This window comes from Capra hircus, chromosome 1 (genome assembly GCF_001704415.2).
Source record: "Capra hircus breed San Clemente chromosome 1, ASM170441v1, whole genome shotgun sequence".
NCBI lineage: Eukaryota > Metazoa > Chordata > Mammalia > Artiodactyla > Bovidae > Capra > Capra hircus.
Window position 1 is genome coordinate 143845436 of NC_030808.1, and position 19468 is coordinate 143864903.

The window sequence follows — 19468 nt, forward strand, 5'->3', positions numbered from 1 at the left end:
TTTTTTTTTTTTTTTTTCACAGTAGAATGACTCATTCATAAAGAGGAAGTGAGTTCTGTTGAAAAATACTTGAAATACTCTCTCAGGGGGAGAAAGCAATTCTTCACCAGCGTGGCCGGGCCCTGGGCAAGGGGCTTCACTCGCTGCCTGTCCTGAGCCAGTAGGGAGAGTTCCTCCTGGGACACCAGAGCCGAGTGCCTGCTGTGAAGGAGAAAGGGGCTCGGTGCCCAACCGGGGACCCCACAGACACCCTGGAAGCCAGGGGTACAGCCTTGCCAGGCTCCCTGAGGTCTCTGAGATAAACACGCTTATAAGAGCCCCCACCCTCTGTGAGTGTTTCACCCAGTGGGGGGGTGGGTAACAGGTGTGTCCTGGGCAGTAGGGGACAACGGCCCCCACACCTCCCACCTCCCCCAGGGAGGAGCCTGTCCCTGGAGACGGGGGCACAGAGGGTTCCCAAGGACAGACTACTGGCCCAGCTCAGCAGATCCCAGTTTGCATGTGGAAAGGCCACCGTGGAGCAGACCCACCGAGGCGGGGGGTGGGTGGTGGGCAAGGCCGGTCCAGCAGCATTCCGTGGCCTCCCTGTGGGTTCGACTGCACCCAAGCTGACCACGGCCACCTGCAGGCCCTGGACTGCCTGGCCAGAGGCCACTCAGCAGTGACTTACATCCAGTGAGGCAGGTCTTGCTCACTACTGAGGCAACACGGGTCTGAGGGGAAGCACCCGCTGTGTTTCTGGGGCCCAGGTGTGCCCCCAGGCCCCACCACCTCCCTCCAGGGGCCAGAAGTGGGGGGAGATGCCGTAGATGAGGCTGGGTGACCCTCAAGTCTTCAAAACGACAGTGTTTTAAGAACCTGCTCCACCTTGCTGCCCACCTCCCCCCACTACAGTCCTGGGTGGGGGCCTGGCGGGCACCACAATGTGAGCAGAGAGAAGGCTGGCATGGGAAGTGGCAAAGAGAAGTTTCCAGAAACTGTCAGGAGGAGGGCACATGACTTACTGCCCTGGAAGATGCAGGCAAGACAAGGGCAAAGGCCAGATGCATGAGGTTTTGGGGGAGGAGATGGCCTTCTCCTTTAGGGCCTGGGGAGGGCATGCGGCAGGGTCAGAAGGGGAGGGCAGTGTCCTTGGAGCAGTGGGGTGGCTGGGCCAGGGCTAGGGGTGTGCAGGGGCAGCGAGGGGCTGTTCCTGGGGATCAACAGTACTGAGGATGTTCCGGGAGCAGAGAGGGGGCTGTGTGTGTCTTCATGAGCACATGTGTGTGTGTGTGTATGTGTGTGTGTGTGCGTGTGTGTGTGTGTCCATGTGCGTGTGTGTGAAGGCCCTAAGCAGACCTGTTTGAGGGGCTAGAAGCAGCTCAGTGTGGCCCAAAAGTGCATGGCGAAACATGAGTGAGAACGTGGGCCTGTGTGAGTATGTGCTCTGTGTGTGAATGACAAGTGTGAGCTTATGAGAGACTGGGTGTGTTCACATGGGTGTGGGGGTGTGCAGGGTGAGGCAGGTGCCCGGAACTTGGGGACAGGGGACTGGGGCACACATGCCGGGCGGCTCACGTCCAGGAGTTTGTCCAGAGGCGAATTGCTCAGAAAGGACCAGTGTGAAAGCGGGGAGGAGGTCCCTGAAGTGAAAAGGGGGCCCGCTGGCCTTGAGCTTGTCCAGAATTTGTGGGGAGCCCCAAGCTGGCCACAGAGGCTGCCTGGGCATGGCTCCCTCAGCCGCCCTGGGTTCCCTGGTGACATGCCCACAGCCAGTGTGCTTCCAGGCCTCCAGGGACCTCACGTGCACAGGGAGTACCTCTTCACAGCAGGGATGTTGCTCCACACGCGCACGGCGTTCTGGACAGTCCTGCCGCGGACATCCTGGATGGTCACCGGGTCAGTCTGAGGGATGGGAACACGGGCTGTGAGCTGGGGGCACCCACAGGCCTCAGCCACCACAGGCGCCCAGAGCACAGTCTCAGCCCTCCTGGACGGAAGCTGTCTCCCAGTCGAGACTGTTCACATGGCACGTCTGTTTTCTTATAAATCACCTTATGAGGATAAAACTGAGTTACTATTTTAGACCTTTTAAACAGCAGATTTTTCATTTCCAAAGGTCACATGCCCAGGGACTCCCCGTCTGCTCCACGCAGAGGTGGATTCCGTGAAGGACAAAGAATTCCTTGATCTCTGAGCCAAGAGCTGTGTCATCTCCGGCAGATAAGAAGCTTTGCGGGCAGACAGCAGACTTCCAAAAAGGCTGATGCCTCGTGATCTAAGGGAGCACCTGGATCCTGGGGCCACAGTCTCCCTCAAAAGGTCAAGGGAGGAGGGGCTGGGGGAGCCATGGCCGGAGAAACGGGGCCGAGAGACCATCCAATTCCCGACACGCACCCCGGCGGCCTGGACTCCACTTCCTCAGACTCAGCCGGGGCGGCAGAACCTTTCTGGGCATGTCAGCCTCTCCCGTGTCCACACCCCTGGCGGGGAGGAGAGGTCACAGCAGGATGTGCCATTAGGTACAGGGCAGAGACAGGCAGTCCTGGGTTTGGCACGTCCAGTTGTTCCCTGCCATCAGCAGAAATGTGGATCTACAGGAAAGTGGGAGCAGTCACAGGACACACGGTGAGTTCTCTTTGCTGCCTACTTTCGATTCGGGACTGATTCCGAGCAACCAAATGTGCTCACAAAACGGTCAAGAGCCAGCATCTTTGCTGTCCTCCACGTCTGCTGACAGCTGCTGCTTAGGTTTGCAGACTGGCTTTGGCTGGACTCAGGATCACATATTCACAGACTTTTCAATAATCAAGGAACCTTACAAGCCTGGTCCTGACTGCTCGTATGTGGTAACATGCCAGTATTTTAAAATTCCAGGTTCCCTAAAAAGGAGAAATAACCACAGATGGCGGAAGAAAGTAAGAGAATCATGAGGACACTTTGCTCAACTCTATGAAAATGATTTTAAAGTTTACTTAAAAGGATGGCATTCTGGGAAAACATAACTTACCAAAGTGATCTCAGAAAAGATTGAAAATCTTAACAGATTAGTTTCTACAGAAGAATTCTGCTAAGTCGCTTCAGCCGTGTCCGACTCTGTGTGATCCCATAGACGGCAGCCCTCCAGGCTCCCCTGTCCCCGGGATTCTCCAGGCAAGAACGCTGGAGTGGGTTGCCATTTCCTTCTCCAATGCATGAAAGTGAAAAGTGAAAATGAAGTCGCTCAGTCGTGTCCGACTCTTAGCGACCCCATGGACTGCAGCCCACCAGGCTCCTCCATCCAAGGGATTTTCCAGGCAAGAGTACTGGAGTGGGGTGCCATTGCCTTCTCCGACACAAGAATTGCTCCCATTTAAAACCTGGGTGACAATGACCAATCCAGACAATTTCACCGTTGTCAAATCTTTAAATATTTTTACAAAGCAAGCTTAACATTGGCATCCAAACCAATAAAAATAGCACAAAGCCAATAAAAACCTCACACGCACCTCTCTTGCACTTGTCAAAGCAAAAATCCTACATGAAAAGCAGTTCACCAGAATTCAGCAATCCGTCAAAAGAGTTGGATACAACTGAGCGACTAACACTTTCACAACAGATCTAAAGAATAAATTCAATTATCTCCATGAACATAAAAAAGAACATTTGACAGAATCCCACAATTATTCTTAATTAAAATGGATCAAAAAAATAGAAATCAAGGGAAATGACTAGAAATTTCCTTAAGATAGTGAAATTTATCAACTGTGACCTCAAAATCAGCATCAGCCTAGGAGAGAAACACTGGGAACATTTCCGTGAAAGTTAGGAGCCAGGCAGGCATGTCCTGCCACTACTGTGATCCAACGTGAAACCAGAGAAATTCGGGAACAGCGAAATTCGAGGTACAGAATTGGAAAGAAAAAACTGTCACAGCTTGCAGATAATCTGCTCAAACACCTAGGAAGTCTACCTGAATCAACTGCAAACCACTGTCCTCCACAAAGTAGTCCAATAAGGTGACAGGAGCCAAATCAATCGAGATGGATCGATAGTCTTGAATACAAATCAAAACCAGTAAGATACAGACTGGAAAAATCCCAGCTTTGTAGGAGGAAAGACGAGCAGAAGGACACTTGGAGCCAAAGAAGGAAGGCAGAGAGCTGGGGACACCCTGTGGGCGGGCAGGGGAAAGAGCAGCTCTGCCTTCAGAGGGGCTATGCAGACATCCTGGGGGTGGGGGGCAGCATCTCTGAAAACAGCCCATGGATCCCGCAACCTCTCTTCCGGAATCCACCCCTACTGACATACCCCCTCGTAGCAATGTTTTTAAGAGGAAGAGATTAGAAACCACCCAACTGTGTGTTCCTGGAAACAGGTTGAAGGCAATTTTTTATGTCCATACAAATAGAACAAAACAAAAACACATAAATTAAAACAAAGAAGGAGAAAGGCACTTTCCCAGCAGAAGGATTTCCAGGGTAACAGGTGAGTGAGGAAAGCCTGTGGGCAGGTTTGCAAGTTTGTGGAGGTGTCCTGGAGGTGACGAGGGGCCTAAAGGCAAATGCAGCGGGAATGGGGGGAGCGGGCGGCTGGGAGACATCTGCTGTCAATTTATAAGCACCGGAACACAGCAGGGGGATGTCCTGGGATGAGGGACACCCAGCCTGGCCTGGGGCTGCCCTGTGCGGGGGGCGAAACGAGCTGGGAAGCATGGGCCGGGTCAGGCCTGGATAGAAGGTCACTGAGTCCAGAAGTGGCCTAAAGGCCAGGACTTGGGTCTGAGGACAGAAAGAGCAAGGCTGTTGGTTCCCCAGGGTGGGTGTGAGTGTGAGTGTGTGCACATGTGTGTGAGTGTGTATGTGCAGACGGAGCTGGGTAGGGGGAGAAAGACATGGTAGCTTCCTGAATCCAGAGCAAAGCATCGAGAAGGCACCGTTGGGGCCTCAGTGGTATGACAGCCCTCGTGGGTCCCATGAATTCTGAGAAACCAGTCCTCAGGGCCGGGACCTAAGTGGTGCCCCCACCAAGGGGCCTTAGTGTCCCCTGCAGAGGCCCTGACCTGCACGTACCTCCAGGAAGCGAGTGGCCACATCCAGGTCCTCCTCCGTGAGCACCAGGTTGTCCACGAACATCCAGAAGAAGGGCTGGGGGCTGCCAGGCAGGGGCCTCGCGTACTGCAGAATGCGGTGGAACTGGTACACGTACCACCCTGTGGAGGGAGCGGGCAGGTGTGTCTGGGCTCCACCCACTGGGAGGGGCCTGGGACAGGAGGGCAGGGCTCCGGTGGGAGTGGGGAGGGGAGACCTCAGCTGCATTGCGGCCACCTGCCCCCCAACATCCTGGAGGGCCCAGATGTGCCTGACACCAAGACAGCACAGGAGGGAGGGGCTGGGTACCGCCCCTGAGGGACACACGGGCGAGCAGACGGCGTGGGAGGGGCGCCAGGCCGCCCTGGGGTGACAGACCCGCTCACATTGTGGTTGTGGTGATGGCTTCACAGGGTACACAAGACCCACTGGGACGTGCTCACTGAATATGGACACTGATACATGTCTCTGATGCCCCAACAAAGCTGTTTTTTTAAAATTGCAGACAGTTTGCAATTCCTGCCCTCCCGGAAGAGTGCTGGGGTGTGTGGGAGAGAGTGGGGGACAAGAGGCCCTAGAGTCCCAGCAGATGGCAGTTTCTTACCCGGGGGATGGTCGCAGGTGTGGCCCAGGGCGGGCGTGGAGCCATAGGTGAGGTCGAAGGGGCCCCACTCATCTATCTGCAGGAGGACAGGGGTGGCTCAGGAGGGTAAAGCGGTCCCCTGGGTTGGGCACCTCGTTTGTCTAATCATGTGATTCAAGCTGACCCTCATGGAAGGGGTGGCGGGGCAGTGAAACCCACTGGGTCAGACCCGCCTCTGTAAGTCAGGGGGTGTGGGGAACTCACTTCCTCCATCTGGAGGAGGCGGCCCTGGGAATCTGAGTACCATGCCCTCAAAGACCCTCCCGGGAGGTTGACACACGGGCCCCCAGATTCATGCGTATTTCCTGTGTTGCTGGAAAATACACATCGAGCCCCTGATGGGTCAGTGGACAGTGGGAGCGTGGGCTGCTCCGGCTGCTGCAGCAACACCCCCACCCCGAGGCCCCCCAACCCCTCCTGAGTGGAGGACGTGCTTTCACCACCAGGGGCTCAAGTGCCCCTCCCACGTGACCAAGGGCCCCGGTCAGCGATACCGGCCCAAGTCATTCTTAAAATAAATGAGACCCAAACACTGGATGCCTGGTTCTGTGACAGCAACCCGTCCAGAGAAGACGTGGCTTCCCTGGACCCTCACCAAACCAGTGGACAGAAGCCCGCACCAGACGCCAGCTCCCCACCTCACATGCCCTGTTGCAGCCAGCTCTGCCCCTGCCCCTGCCCCTGACCAGGTGCACTCCTATAGCAGGGGCTCTATCCAGGGGCTCTACTGCAGGCTGCAGGCTGCAGGCTGCAGACTGGGGTGAGTACAGAGGGGGGTCTGGATAGGGAGGAGGCAAGGGGGCTGGAGGAGGCGAGCTTGAGCTGGGGGGCCAGGGTCTGCAGGCTGGTGGCTGCTGGGACGACCCAGGAAATGCCATGAAGGAAGCAAGGTCTTCCTTGTTCTCCCCAAGAATCCGCCAGCGAGCACTCTGAATCCCCTGAAACCCACAGACATGGACAGCCAGATGTCACCGTGCAGACATGGGAGCGAGTGGCAGCCGGATGCCCCATCTCCAGGGTGGTGGCACTACAGGAAAGCCTGGGTCACGATCCTCATGAAAAGGACTGGATGCTGGCGGGACCGAGCAATGACGATACACATGGGAGTCACTGTCACCAGTGAGACTCAGAGCTCATCATGGGAGGGATCTAGACCCTCCACTGCACCAGCAAGAGCCCCTCCACGTCTGCTCTGTCCTGCAGCTCTGCGGCTTGAGGAGGGAGGCCTCATATCACTGTCCAGCCCCGCCTGGACCATCCTGCCCTTCAAGGGAGGACCCCGCCTGGGGAGCCTAGGACAAGTGTGATGACCAGAAATGTTCCCTGGTGGGACATCTGATGGGACCAGTGGGGCGAGAAGACAGACACTGTTTTAGGCTTCAAGGCAGGGCAGACCCCAGGGGGATGGACCGGTGGCAGGGGAGTCTCCAGGCTCAGCCAGAGAGGAGGGCTGGCCCCTGGACACACCCTTGGGTCAGACCAAGATGGGGGCGGAACGGAGCTGTAAGGCTCTGGCTGGCACCCTGGGGGCAGAGTGGACTCCTTGCTGCCACCTGCAATGGCCAGCGCTCCGGCCCCTCAGGCTTAATCCGATGTGAGGGGCTGTGTGGGCCTTGGGCAAGGGCCCAGATCCTCCTGCAGAGGCCCCCGGAGGAGGCTTCCCATCCCTTTCCCACCCCAGAATGCTCTTGACCAAGCTGGCTGAGTCACTTTTAGGCCCTCCCTTCCAGTCACGTTCAGGACAGCAGGAACAGGCAGCGTGGGGGCCACAAAGATGTCCCTCTCATCTCCCCTGTTGTGGGGGTGATCCCCGTGAGACCCCCCCAGGTCAGCCCTGCAGGGGGCTGCCCCTCCCCCTCTTTCTGCCTGGTTCCCTGTCCCCTTCCCCCGAGTCTGCTCTCACCAGGGGCCTGGAGGAGCTGAGTCTGCCCTCACCGGGGACCTGGAGGAGCCGGCAGTACTTACGTCCCTCCTCACTACGTTGGTGACGTCATCCAAATGTTTCAATCTTCCCGGCTTAGAACCATCTTCCAAAAAGCCCAGACTCGTCAGCTCTGGGTGGGGAGCCGAGAGGACATAAGAGGGCTGGCGTTGGGTTTTGACCCGACGTGGAATCAAAGGCCAACGGCTGATCAGAAAGTATGGCTATCGTATGGCGAGCAGACTTTATCTTTCCAGCGACATGATGGGGTGAGCAAGCACTGATTTCAGAAAGTCAAGCCGTGTGTTGCAAAACCAGCGCTACAGGCTGCAGTGCCACTCTCTGGGTTAGGGAACCACTGGGCGGTGGCGATGCATGCTGACGTCACCCGGTCAGGCTGGGAGACACAGCTGGGCTGCAGGAAAGCGTGCAGCCGAGGCACTGGAAGGTGAGCCCAGAAAGGATCTTGTGAATTAAATAACGCACTGTCTGGGCAGGGACTGGAAGGCTGAGTGGCCATGGGCCATGACTCCTGGGTTCCTTCAGGGAAGTCATGCCCGCTCTGTGTGTCTTGGCCCCCAGATCCTTAACACGGATGTACACGGGGCCACCGGGATCACAATACCAGGCCCTTGGCGAGCGCCAGGAGTGGGGCAGATGGCCCCATTCCACTTAGCCAGAGACTAACAGACATATTTTCACTGATCCCTTTTACATCTGCTGGGCCCACAGGAATCCACAGGGTTTCCAAAAGTACCGGCAGGTGGGGGTCTGCTGGAGGTCCGCAGGAGCAGGACACCCAGGCAAGGCTAGAATGCAACATGTGACTGCCTGGGTGATGGGGGCATTTGGGTAGAGACGGAGAGTGCAGGGAGCCTGGCAAGGGGTGGGGCAAGTAAGGGAGCCAGGTGTGTGGAGGTGTGTGAGGCTCAGTGGCTCTGGGCAGGGCTGTCCTAGCAGAGAGCTGGCCCTACGGCCCTCACTGTGGCATTTCACACCCACCGTCTTGCTATGTGAATTTTCTTTCCAAGGCAGCCCAGCTGAAGGAAGGAGCCTCAGGTGCTCCTGCACAGCACACCCCTTGCTTCCTGGAAACGGCCCCCAGTCCCAGACATGCAGTGAGTGTGACGCTGGGGACCTTTGCACCCCCACCCTCGTTGCACACACCTGGGTCCCCTGTGGGTCTCGCTCCAAGCAGACCCCTCCTCTAGCATGAATCCTCAGGTGTCACTGCACCCACCTTTCTTGATGTCCCCAAAAAGGGATAGCACCCGGATGGGCTCTCTCTTCCACACAGGCACAGTTTTGTACATCTCAAGGGGATTCTCCTATTAAAAACAAAAAACAAAACCAGAACATTCTGATGACTGCCTGGTCATAGAGCCCATGAGTGTCAAGACAAGTTCTTTCTGGCCTTGCACACCTGCTGAGGGGGCTGGCCCCGCCTTGACTGCACTGACCACCAGGCCTTCATGAAGATCCGGCCCATCCCCCAGGCCAAGGCTCCTGCCCTCCCCCGCCAACCGCATCTCCAGCAAAGGGGAGGCAGATGCTCGGGACCTCATTGCTTGTGAAAGGAGATAACTCTGTCCCTAGAGAAACCACTTCCCTGTACTTCTTGGGAAGAGTCTCTGACCTGGGACACTCCGAACGCCCATGGCCATGGGAGACACCGGATCCCTCTCTGTCCCCTCTGCAGGCTCTGAACCCAGGCCCCAAGTCACCCGGCACCACCCGTGAAGGCTACCAGCGCAGGGCCTCTCCCAGGCCAGGCCTGAGCCAGCACCCGTGTCTCCGCGTGAAGGGGCTAGGCTGAGGACAGGAGCTGAGAAGGTGTCCGGTAGCACCCTGTCTCCCATGCAGGGCACCAGCTGGCAGAGATGCAGTGGATCTATCCAGGAAACAAGCACTCCTGAGCCCCCGACCTCCGGGAGGCTTCTTGGCCTCCTATGAGCATAACGTCAAGCTGTGGATGGATGACCGGGCCTGAGCAGCGGTCCTGCCTGCAAGCAGTGGATGGCGGGGGTCCCAGGAGACCCTGAGCCCAGGACTGGAGCACGTGGACGGCACCAAGGCAGGCAAAAAGTGAAGCAATGGAGAGGGCAGGCAGTCCTGGGCTTCCTGGGGGCATGGAGAAGGCAGGGCATGTCTGGTGCAGGCACAGCCCTGACAGACACTTGGGGAGGCACGTCCTGGTTCCCTGTGGCAGCTGCAGGAGCCATGCCTCCTTCCCCTTGCTCCCCTGGGGCAGTAACAGTGGTTCAGAGTATCTACCCCTTACCCCTTGGGTGAGAAACCCCTCCTGCAGTTTGCTGGCTCGGGGTCTTTTACACAGAGATGGGCAGCTTCTGCCACAAGATGGACCTGAAGAAGGCTCTACGGGGAGGGCAGGTGCCTAGTTTAGAAAAGCACCTTGAAGGCACTTGCTCCATCCAGTGTCAGGGAGTGCAGGGTGGTGGGGCCACCACGTGCCCCCATGGTTGGCCCAGCAACGCCAGGTGTGCAGCGACTCCCCAGAACCGGCCAGCCTCGAACAGCAGAGAAGGAACCTGAGGCTCCAGGCCGCCCCATCAGCGCCCACCCTGCCCCATCACTCAGGCCCCACCCCTTCTCCGTGGGTCTCTATCCCACTCCTTCCTGGTAGATGACACCAATCACCGCATTTCATGTCACCCCAATCCAGGATGACCTCACCTCAAGATCCTTCTCTAAACTGCGTCTCCAAAGACCTTATTTCCAAAATAGGTCATGTTCAGAGGTACCGGAGGTTAGGACTTGGGTGTATGTTTGAGGAACAGAGCTCAAACTACTACGATGAGCCCACACTCCTGCTTAGCTCATGGCCCTGGCCTTGATTCCAGAGAGGACCCATGTCTGTGCCAGCTGTCTGGGCTGGACTTGGAGATCCCACCCAGGCATTTGCTCCCACTTGCTGAGCCCAGAGGCTCACGTTTGCTGGGCCCTCTCCTCCCTGCTACAAATGCCTGGTTCCCAAGCTTGGGAGAAACAAAGCTGCTGCGCTAAGGGGACTGGTGGGAGACAGACACCTAGTGGACACTGCTATCAAAGAGGAAGATGAGGAAAGTGCATTTGCTCAAAAGCCTTTAACTTCATCACATAAGCAGAGCGGATGGGCGTTTTGCAACTAGTCGCCGGAGGAAACGAGCCAAGTTAGGGCTGGCTGTTCGCCCGTTCTATTCTCCAGCCCCAGCTGCCACTCACCGCCTCCCGGTCATAGAAGGCCTTCAGCCACGTCCGCCACTTCCTCCTTCTCTGCAGCAGCCCACTCCGGGGGAAGGGCAGGCAAAGGAAGCAGACCCAGTAGCTCATGGCGTGAACCTTCCCCGAGGTCCCGGGGCCAACCAGGGTGTCAACGCACTCGAAACAGTAGCATCTAGAGTCAAACAGAAAACCACAGCGGCAGAAATGATGCCGCCTCCTCTCCAGGTGAAACCCCAGTGGCCCAGTAGGCAGCAGAGAGCCTGCTCCTTGTTCTGGAGTGAGTGAAAAGACAGGTGGAAAGACAAAGCCAGCAGGGTGGGGAGGCAAGGCTGCGGCTGAGGGAGGGGGTCAGTCCCTCTCGGGGACCTAGAGCCACAGGGCCCCAGTCATCCGCAGAGGACAGGGGGACCTGCGGACAGTGGCAGGTTTTCAAGACTCCCCTACACCAGCTGTTCTCCTCCTCCAAACTTTAGCATCTAAGAAAGCAAGTGAGATCTCCCCATGAGCTCAAGTGCAGGGGCGCCCACCGAGGGGACAGGGGGGCAGGTTTGGGGTCGGGGAGCTTAAGTACAAGGATGGCCCAGAAGGGCTGGAGGGAGGGACTCAAGTAAAGCTCAGCTGGGCACATAGCAGGGGAGAATGAAGGCACCTGCCTGGCCCTGGCCGTGTGAGTGTCCTGTCACTGTCCTACTTAACCAGCGAGGGAGCAGCTATGCCTTGGCGATAAAAACAGAAAGAAAAATCACAAGCACACAGCTTTTGACACCCCCTCCCATAGGCCAAGCGTACACGCTTGCTAAGTCACTTCAGTTGTGTCCGACTCTTTGTGACCCCACAGGTCATAGCCTGCCAGGCTCCTCTGTGTGTGGGATTCTGCAGGCAAGTATACTGGAGTGGGTTGCCATGCCCTTCTCCAGGGGATCTTCCCCATCCAGGGATCGAACCAGCATCTCTTATTTCTCTTTCACAGGCAGGTAGGCTCTTTATTACTAGTGCCACCTGGGAAGCCCCTCCCATAGGTCAAGGCTCTTCAGCAAATGAAATATTTGAGATGGAAATTGAAAGCTTTGGAGAAAGTCATCCTTTGGGGAAGAGGGGGTGGGGTGGGAAAGTCCCTTGCACTCCGGGATGCAGAGCCCAGAAGGATGGGCGTTCCCCAGGTTTATGGGCAGCAATCCTTCATGACCCGATCCCACACGCCCCTGGCCTCACCGGGTGCAGTCGGGATTCTCGCAGATGAGCAGCGTCTCCCCGGCGCAGCAGATGGAGCAGTAAGACTGGTACCCGTCGTCGTCATACAGGAAGAGGCACTCCAGGAACTTGTCCTTGGTGAGGGCAAAGCCAGGCTGCCCACACTGCCCTGAGGCCGCCACGAAGCCACCCTCGCCTCCCTGCTTACCTTGCACGGAGCACACATCCCCCCCTCAAACAGAGGGTGCTGTGTGTGCACCTGGAGACTTCCACAGCAGATACACACGTCTGAGGCAGAAACCCACAGTCAATGTGCGTCATGACACCGCCAGACAGAGCAACGGATTAGCAACAACAGAAAAAGTGCAAGGCCTGTACCCTGAAAGCCACAAACTGCTCTTGAAAGAAAGCTCAGATGGGAGGGCATCCCATGTTTGTGGATCAGAAGACTAATGAGTGTTAAAATGCTGTGTGTCTCAGTCGTGTCTGACTCTTTGCGACCCCACAGACTAACCCACCAGGCTCCTCTGTCCATGGGATTTCCCAGGCAAGAATACTGGAGTGGGTTGCCATTTCCTTCTCCAGGGGATCTTCCTGACCCACAGAGCAAACCCACATCTCCTGCATTAGCAGGCAGATTCTTTACCACTGAGCTACCCAGGGAAGCCCATTAAAATGGCAAGCCTCCCCAAATTGGTCTACAGATCTCTTTCAAAATTCCAGCTGGGTTTTTTTTTTTTTTTTTCCTTTTTTTTATTTTTGCAGAAATTGCTAGCCTGATCCAAAAATCCATGTGTAAATGCAGGGGATCCAGGCTAGGCAAACCCATAGAGAAAAAAAGTAAATTTGTGGTTGCCTAGAGTTGAAAGAGGGGAGGGATACGGAAGGAGTTACTGCGGAGTTACAGTTTCTTGTGCAGGTGATGAAAACGGCCCAAAGTTAGATTGCAGTGGCGGTGGCACATTATGTATGATTATACTAAGACACTGAAGCGTACACCTTCAGTGATGGGTCAGGGTCTTTAGAGCAGGTGGAGGGGATACAAGCTGGGCACCAGCGGCATCCACTGCCCTCCTCCAGGGATGGACAACCTTCTTGAGTGGGCTGACATCCCTTCGCCTGGGCAGGTGTGTGGCACTCACCTTCTATGTCTCGCTGGTTGACCTTGACTTCATATGCAATAAAATCTGGAAAAGAAACGATGTAGTCCCTGCCTCTGCCTGTCTCCTACATCAAACAGGTCAAGAGAGGAGACTCAAAAGTCGATCTTTTGAGGTCACAGAGGACCAGCACCACCCTCCCCTCTCTACCTTTCACGTTGACATTTAAACATCCAAGCTGATTGCTGGGGTAGGGGAGGCTTGGAGTGGGGCCCTCCTGCTCCTGAGTGAGGCCTGATTATTCCAGAAGCTGGGAACCCTGGACAGTGCTCAGGCCTGGAGTTGGCATCCCAAGTGATGGGCCCAGTACTCAAATGAACCCTCACCTCTGCGAGGCCCAGGTGATGGTGGGGATGACAGTTCGCTGGAACCCACTAGGATGATGTCCAGACTGTGCTCCGCCTCTGGGTCCAGGACTAGGGTAGCAGCCAAGGGGCCACCAAACCGGGAGACAGGACAGACAGCGGAGAGCGAGAAGGTGCCCCATCAGCCTCCATCTGGGAGCCCTGGAATCTTGGAATCCTCATTCAGCCCCTACCCACCTCCCACAGTGACACTCACTCCTCCCAACCCAGGGCGGGGATGGTGTTGAGGGGCAGGAATATCAGTGGTGAGTACCAGCCTGGAGGGGGAATTCAGGGGTTGCCCATTAGGTGGGCCACTTGGGTCTCACAGGGCCCGACGTCCTCCATGGCACCTCCTCAGTCTGCATCCCCCCAGCTGTGGGCCCCTCAGCCACCCCATGTTCCTGCCACCCCAGGGTCACCCAGACCCATCCAGCCTTGGTCTCTCCCAAGAACTCTTGAAGGCAGGGGGGCTCCTGAGAAGAAAAAAGGGCCTCACGGATTTCACAGGGCGGGGGCCATTGCTCCCTATCCGGCAGCAGGGCTGGGTCAGGGTCCGAGCCATCCACAGTCTCCAGGTTCAGCGTCCCTGGGGAGGAGAGGGCCATGGAATCTGGGAAGGGACCTCTTCCAGAATCAGCAGGAAACCGGGGTGCTGGACTCCTGGGGTGGGGGCGCGTAGGATGACGTACAGATGAGGGCGGGGGAGGGCGGGGACCCCTCAGTGCCCCTGGGTGTTGGGTGGAAGGGTGGAGGGCTCCTGTGAGGGTGCTCCTGTTGGGTGGGGGATTAGGGAATCCTGGGAGGGGGAGGGGAAGGAGACTCCTCACAGTGGGGAGGGATGAGAAGACCCGTGTGGGAGAGGAGGGTTCAGGGGGGCGGAGTGAGGAGGCTCAGTGATGGGGCCCGAGTGCGGGGGTGGGGGACTCAGGGGCGGGGCATAGGGCTCTCAGGATTCTCTGCTGGGGGCGGGCACAGGGGGGCAGCAAGGGCTGGGAGGGAGTTCAGTGGGGTTTAGTGATCTAAGGGGTGTGGTGCCTAATGAGGGTGAAGGTTCTGGGTGGGATAAATGGTCGGGAGTGGGGGCGTTTGCTGCGGTGGGAGGGGCCAAGGGGCAATAAGTGGGGAGGAAGCTCAGTTGGCTCGGGGAGGGCTCATGGCTCCCTCCTTTCTGCTTGGGCGTGGTCTGGGTGGCCTGAGTTACTTGTGTGAAGTTCAATGAGTGCTTCCCTAGTGATCCAGCCGCTACGATTCCAGGCTCCCAATGCGGGGGCCCAGGTTCTATCCCCGGTCACGGAACTAGATCCCACATGCCCCAACTAAGACCTGATGTAGCCAAATAAATAAATTATATATATATATAAACCTCAGCAGGATGTCAGGCAGTAGCTCTGCAGGGAGAAACCTGCCAAGGTCAAGGTTGACAGCAGAGTGGTCAGTGGAGTGGACAGTACTGCTCCTGATAGGGAGAGACGAGGATGGTGTGCCACCTCTGTGGGCTCCCTCCCCACCTGTGACTCAGCCCCCACCCATGAGAGAAACACTGGAAGATGCCAGGGGCAGGACAGCCTGCAACACACCTGCCTGGGGCTCTTCACAACTATATCGCTCATCATAAAAAATCCGAGAAACTGTCACACCCAAGAGGAGCCTAAGGAAGCGTGACGATTAGACTAAATGGGACAGAAAAACAACCTTAGAGGAAAACCAAGGACATCTAGTAAACTATGGCTCATTAGCCTCGAGAATATTGTATCAGTTCAGTTCAGTTGCTCAGTTGTGTCCGACTCTTTGCCACCCCATGAATTGCAGCACACCAGGCCTCTCTGTCCATCACCAACTCCCGGAGTTCACTCAAACTCACGTTCATTGAGTTGGTGATGCCATCCAGCCATCTCATCCTCTGTCGTCCCCTTCTCCTCCTGCCCCCAGTCCCTCCCAGCATCAGAGTCTTTTCCAATGAGTCAACTGTTCACATGAGGTGGCCAAAGTATTGGAGTTTCAGATTCAGCATCAGTCCTTCCAATGAACACCGAGGACTGGTCTCCTTCGGAATGGACTGGTTGGATCTCCTTGCAGTCCAAGGGACTCTCAAGAGTCTTCTCCAACACCACAGTTCAAAAGCAACAATTCTTTGGTGCTCAGCTTTCTTCACAGTTCAACTCTCACATCCATACATGACCACTGGAAAAATCATAGCCTTGATCTTTGTTGACAAAGTAATGTCTCTGTTTTTCAATATGCTATCTAGGTTGGTCATAACTTTTCTTCCAAGGAGTAAGCGTCTTTTAATTTCATGGCTGCAGTCACTATCTGCAGTGATTTTGGAGCCCCCCAAAATAAAGTCTGCCACTGTTTCCACTGTTTCCCCATCTATTTCCCATGAAGTGATGGGACCAGATGCCATGATCTTCGTTTTCTGAATGTTGAGCTTTAAGCCAACTTTTTTACTCTCCTCTTTCACTTTCATCAAGAGGCTTTTTAGTTCCTCTTCACTTTCTGCCATAAGAGTGGTGTCATCTGCATATCTGAGGTTATTGATATTTCTCCTGGCAATCTTGATTCCAGCTTGTGCTTGTATCAGTAGTGATTCACTAATTGTTACAATTGTATCACACTGAAGCAAGATGTTAATCACAGGGGTATGGGTTTGTGGGAGCTCTGTCCTAGCTTCAGAGATAGATACAAAGTATTCTAAAGTATTCTAAAGTACTTTCTTTTTTAACCACACTGTATTGACTAAACTCCCCAGGTGGCTCAGAGGTAAAGAATCCTCTGCGAGGGCAGGAAATGAGAGTTTATTCCCTGAGTAGGAAATATCCCCTTGAGAAGGAAATAACAACCCACTCCAGTATTCTTGCCTGGAAAATCCTATGGACAGAGGAGCTTGGCGGGCTACAGTCCAGTGGGTTGCAAACAGTCAGACACAACTTAGAAACTAAACAACAACAAATTATTGACTGTAGCCATCATGCAATACTCTATATCTCTATGCGTGAGTTATTTATCTTTAACTGAAAGTTTACACCTTTTGACCCTCTTCATCCATTTATCTGGCCTCCCTGGTGGCTCAGAGGGGAAAGTGTCAAGCTGCAAGGTGGGAGAGCCAGATCTATTTATCCACTGCTCAGTCTCCACCTTTGGCAACCACCTTCTCTGCATCTGTGAGTTTGGATTTTTTGTTTGTTTTTAATCCCACATGTAAGTGAGGTCATATGGTATCTGTCTTTGTCTGGTGTATTTCACTTGGCATAATGCCCTCATGTTGTCACAAATGGCAAAATTTCATTCCTGTTTTATGACAAAGTAGCATCCCATTGTATACATACATTGTATTTTCCTGATGCATTCACCCATTGATGGGCACTTGGTTTACGCCTTGGATATTGTAAGTAATGCTGCAATGAATATGAGGGTGCAGATATCTTCTCAAATTAGTGTTTTCATATGTTGGATGCATACCCAGAAATGGTTTTGCTGGATTGTGTGGTAGTTTAATTTTTTATTTTTTGAGGAAGCTCCTTAGTGTTTTCCATGGCAGCTGCACCAATTTACATTCTCACAACAGGGCACAAGGGTTTCCTTTTCTCCACATCCTTGCCATTTGTTATTCTTGCATTTTTGATACCAGCCACTCTGACAGGTGTGAGGTGCTAACTTGCTGTGGCTTTGATTTGCATTTCCCTGATGATTTGTGATATAGAGCATATTTTCATGTACCTGTTTGTTGGAAGACGTACAGAAAACATCCATGTGTCTTCTTTGGAAAACATCTATTTAGATTCCTTGCCTAGATTTTACACCAAGTTGTCTTTTGTTTTGCTATTGAGTTGTATCAATTCTTTACATATTTTGGATATTAAGCTTTTATTAGATATATGATTGTCAAATATTTCCCCTCATTCAGCATGTTGCCTTTTTATTTTGTTAGTGGTTTCTTTTGTAGTAAAGATTTTTAGTGTGAATATAGTCTCATCTGTTTGGTTTTGCCTTCATTGCTTTTGTTTTTAGCATCAAATCCAAAAAACCATTGCCAAGACCCACATCAAGGAGCTTACCACCTATATTCTCTCCTAGGGGTTTATGGTTTCAGGTTATCTGTTCAAGTCTTAAATCCATTTTGAGTTAATTTTTGTGTATGCTGTAAGACAGAGGTCCAGTTTCATTCTTTTGCATATGACTGTCCAGTTTTCCCAGAACCATTAATTAAAGAGACTGTTCTTTCCCCATTGTATATTCGTGGCTTCTTTGTCATAAATTAATTGTACATGTATATATGTGGATTTACTTCTGGGCTTTTTATTCTGTTCTATTGATCTATGTGTCTGTTTTTGTGTCAGCACCATACTATTTTAATTAGAGTAGCTTTGTAACATAGTTTGAAATTAGGATGTGTGATACCTCTAGCTTTGTTCTTCTTTCTCAAGATTGCTTTGGCAATTTGGGGTCTTTGTGCTTCCACACAAATTCTAGGCTTTATTTTTTCTCTTTCTGTGAAACATACCATTGGAATTTTGATAGTGGTTTTGTCAAATCTATAGATTATGTTGGATAATATTATCACTTTAATAATATTAGTTCTTTCAACTCATATGCATATATTTCTCAATATTTTAGAATTTTATTCTAAAAGAGTTTATTAAGACTATTTTTTAGTGGAGGGAAGAAAATGATGAAACTGAAAATGATGATGAGATAATTTCCCCTATGTCCGAGTACACTGTCTTTATTGCTTTCTCTTCCTTTTATTTATTTTCAATTTTTAAACTGGGACACTAGATTTTAAAAGATTATAAGGGCCAGAAGGGATTGGGGTGTAGACCTGTCACCTGACCACACACCCCTGCTCCCCAATCTGCCCTGTGTTGTTCCTGTGGCAAAAGGGGGATGTGGGAGTTCCAGGGACCCATTCTAGCTCTATGGAAGGGACAAACTTCTTGTTGTTGGACCTGAACAGCAGGGAGGGCATCCTGAGGGCAGGAGCACCTGACCTAGCAGTGTGGAGCAGAGGCTTCTAGAAGTTTCCACCCAGAGTGTGTGGACAGGTGCAGGTGGGGCCCTGGGACACTCAGGCACAGGTGCTTTTCTCTCAGGGCATTGGGTCACCATGCACCCTGAGGCAGCTTGGCAGAGACAGTGCTGTCTGGAGGGGAGCATGGGGTAGTGGGGAGTCTAGTGGATTGGAAACAGGCCTCAGAGGAGCTGGCCTGTGGGTGACCAGCCCAGTCCCTGAGGCCACCACTAGCCTCAGACCCTGACATGCCAGGTCCCTCTGCTGGTCAAGGGCACACTGTCCTCACCTGTGGACACCCCAGGAAGCCTGAAGATCATGCATGTGGGAGCAAGGGGCAGGACACAGCACAGGTCTCCATCTCCAAGAGGACCAAGTGCCAGCTGCACCTCTCTCCATGGCCTCACACCCAGCAGGATGTGAGGATGGGCCCTGCTGGGGTGGTTCTGAAGATTCCTGGGTGAACCCCAGCCTCGCCCAGCCCAGCCCAAGCTGACTGAGATCCTGCTTTCCCCAGTTAGGATATCTGTGAGGCTGGCATGGATGCAGTGAGGGCCTGCTGACACCCCTGCATGGAGCCCCTACACCTCAGAGCCACAGTGGGCCTCTGGTTGGTAGGTCCTGCCTGGCCTGGTGGTCACTCTCTGAATGCTGGCCAGATAGGATGACCCACAGCTTGCTCCCAGTTTAGTTCAGAGGCTTTGGGGCCCAAGGGCATCCTGAATGGCACCTGACTCCAGTCAGGCTCGGCCCTGCAGCCAAGGCTGGTCCAAGTGCGGGGGTGGGGGGCATACAACCTGGGGGAATCTTGTCCCAGTGACAGGGCGCCGACCAGGTTTCCTGGGAAAGGGGAGGGACCCCACCCTCCCCTCATATTGTCCTTCTGCATTCCTGCGAGGCCCCCAGAGCAGCAGGGGCTCAGGGCACA

The 19468-nt window shown here is 54.1% G+C and overlaps 1 protein-coding gene across 1 annotated transcript; it reads right to left on the reverse strand.

The window, feature by feature from the left end:
• On the reverse strand, window positions 1–14137 carry DNMT3L (DNA methyltransferase 3 like). Its single transcript, XM_018050648.1, has 11 exons — window positions 14029–14137; window positions 13512–13601; window positions 13168–13212; window positions 12047–12257; window positions 10835–11006; window positions 8853–8940; window positions 7657–7745; window positions 5653–5728; window positions 5031–5170; window positions 1799–1884; window positions 1–201 (listed from the first exon to the last, which is right to left on the reverse strand). Exons 1-11 carry the CDS (start codon window positions 14135–14137, stop codon window positions 36–38), a joined length of 1272 nt encoding a protein of 423 aa, XP_017906137.1. The 3' UTR covers window positions 1–35.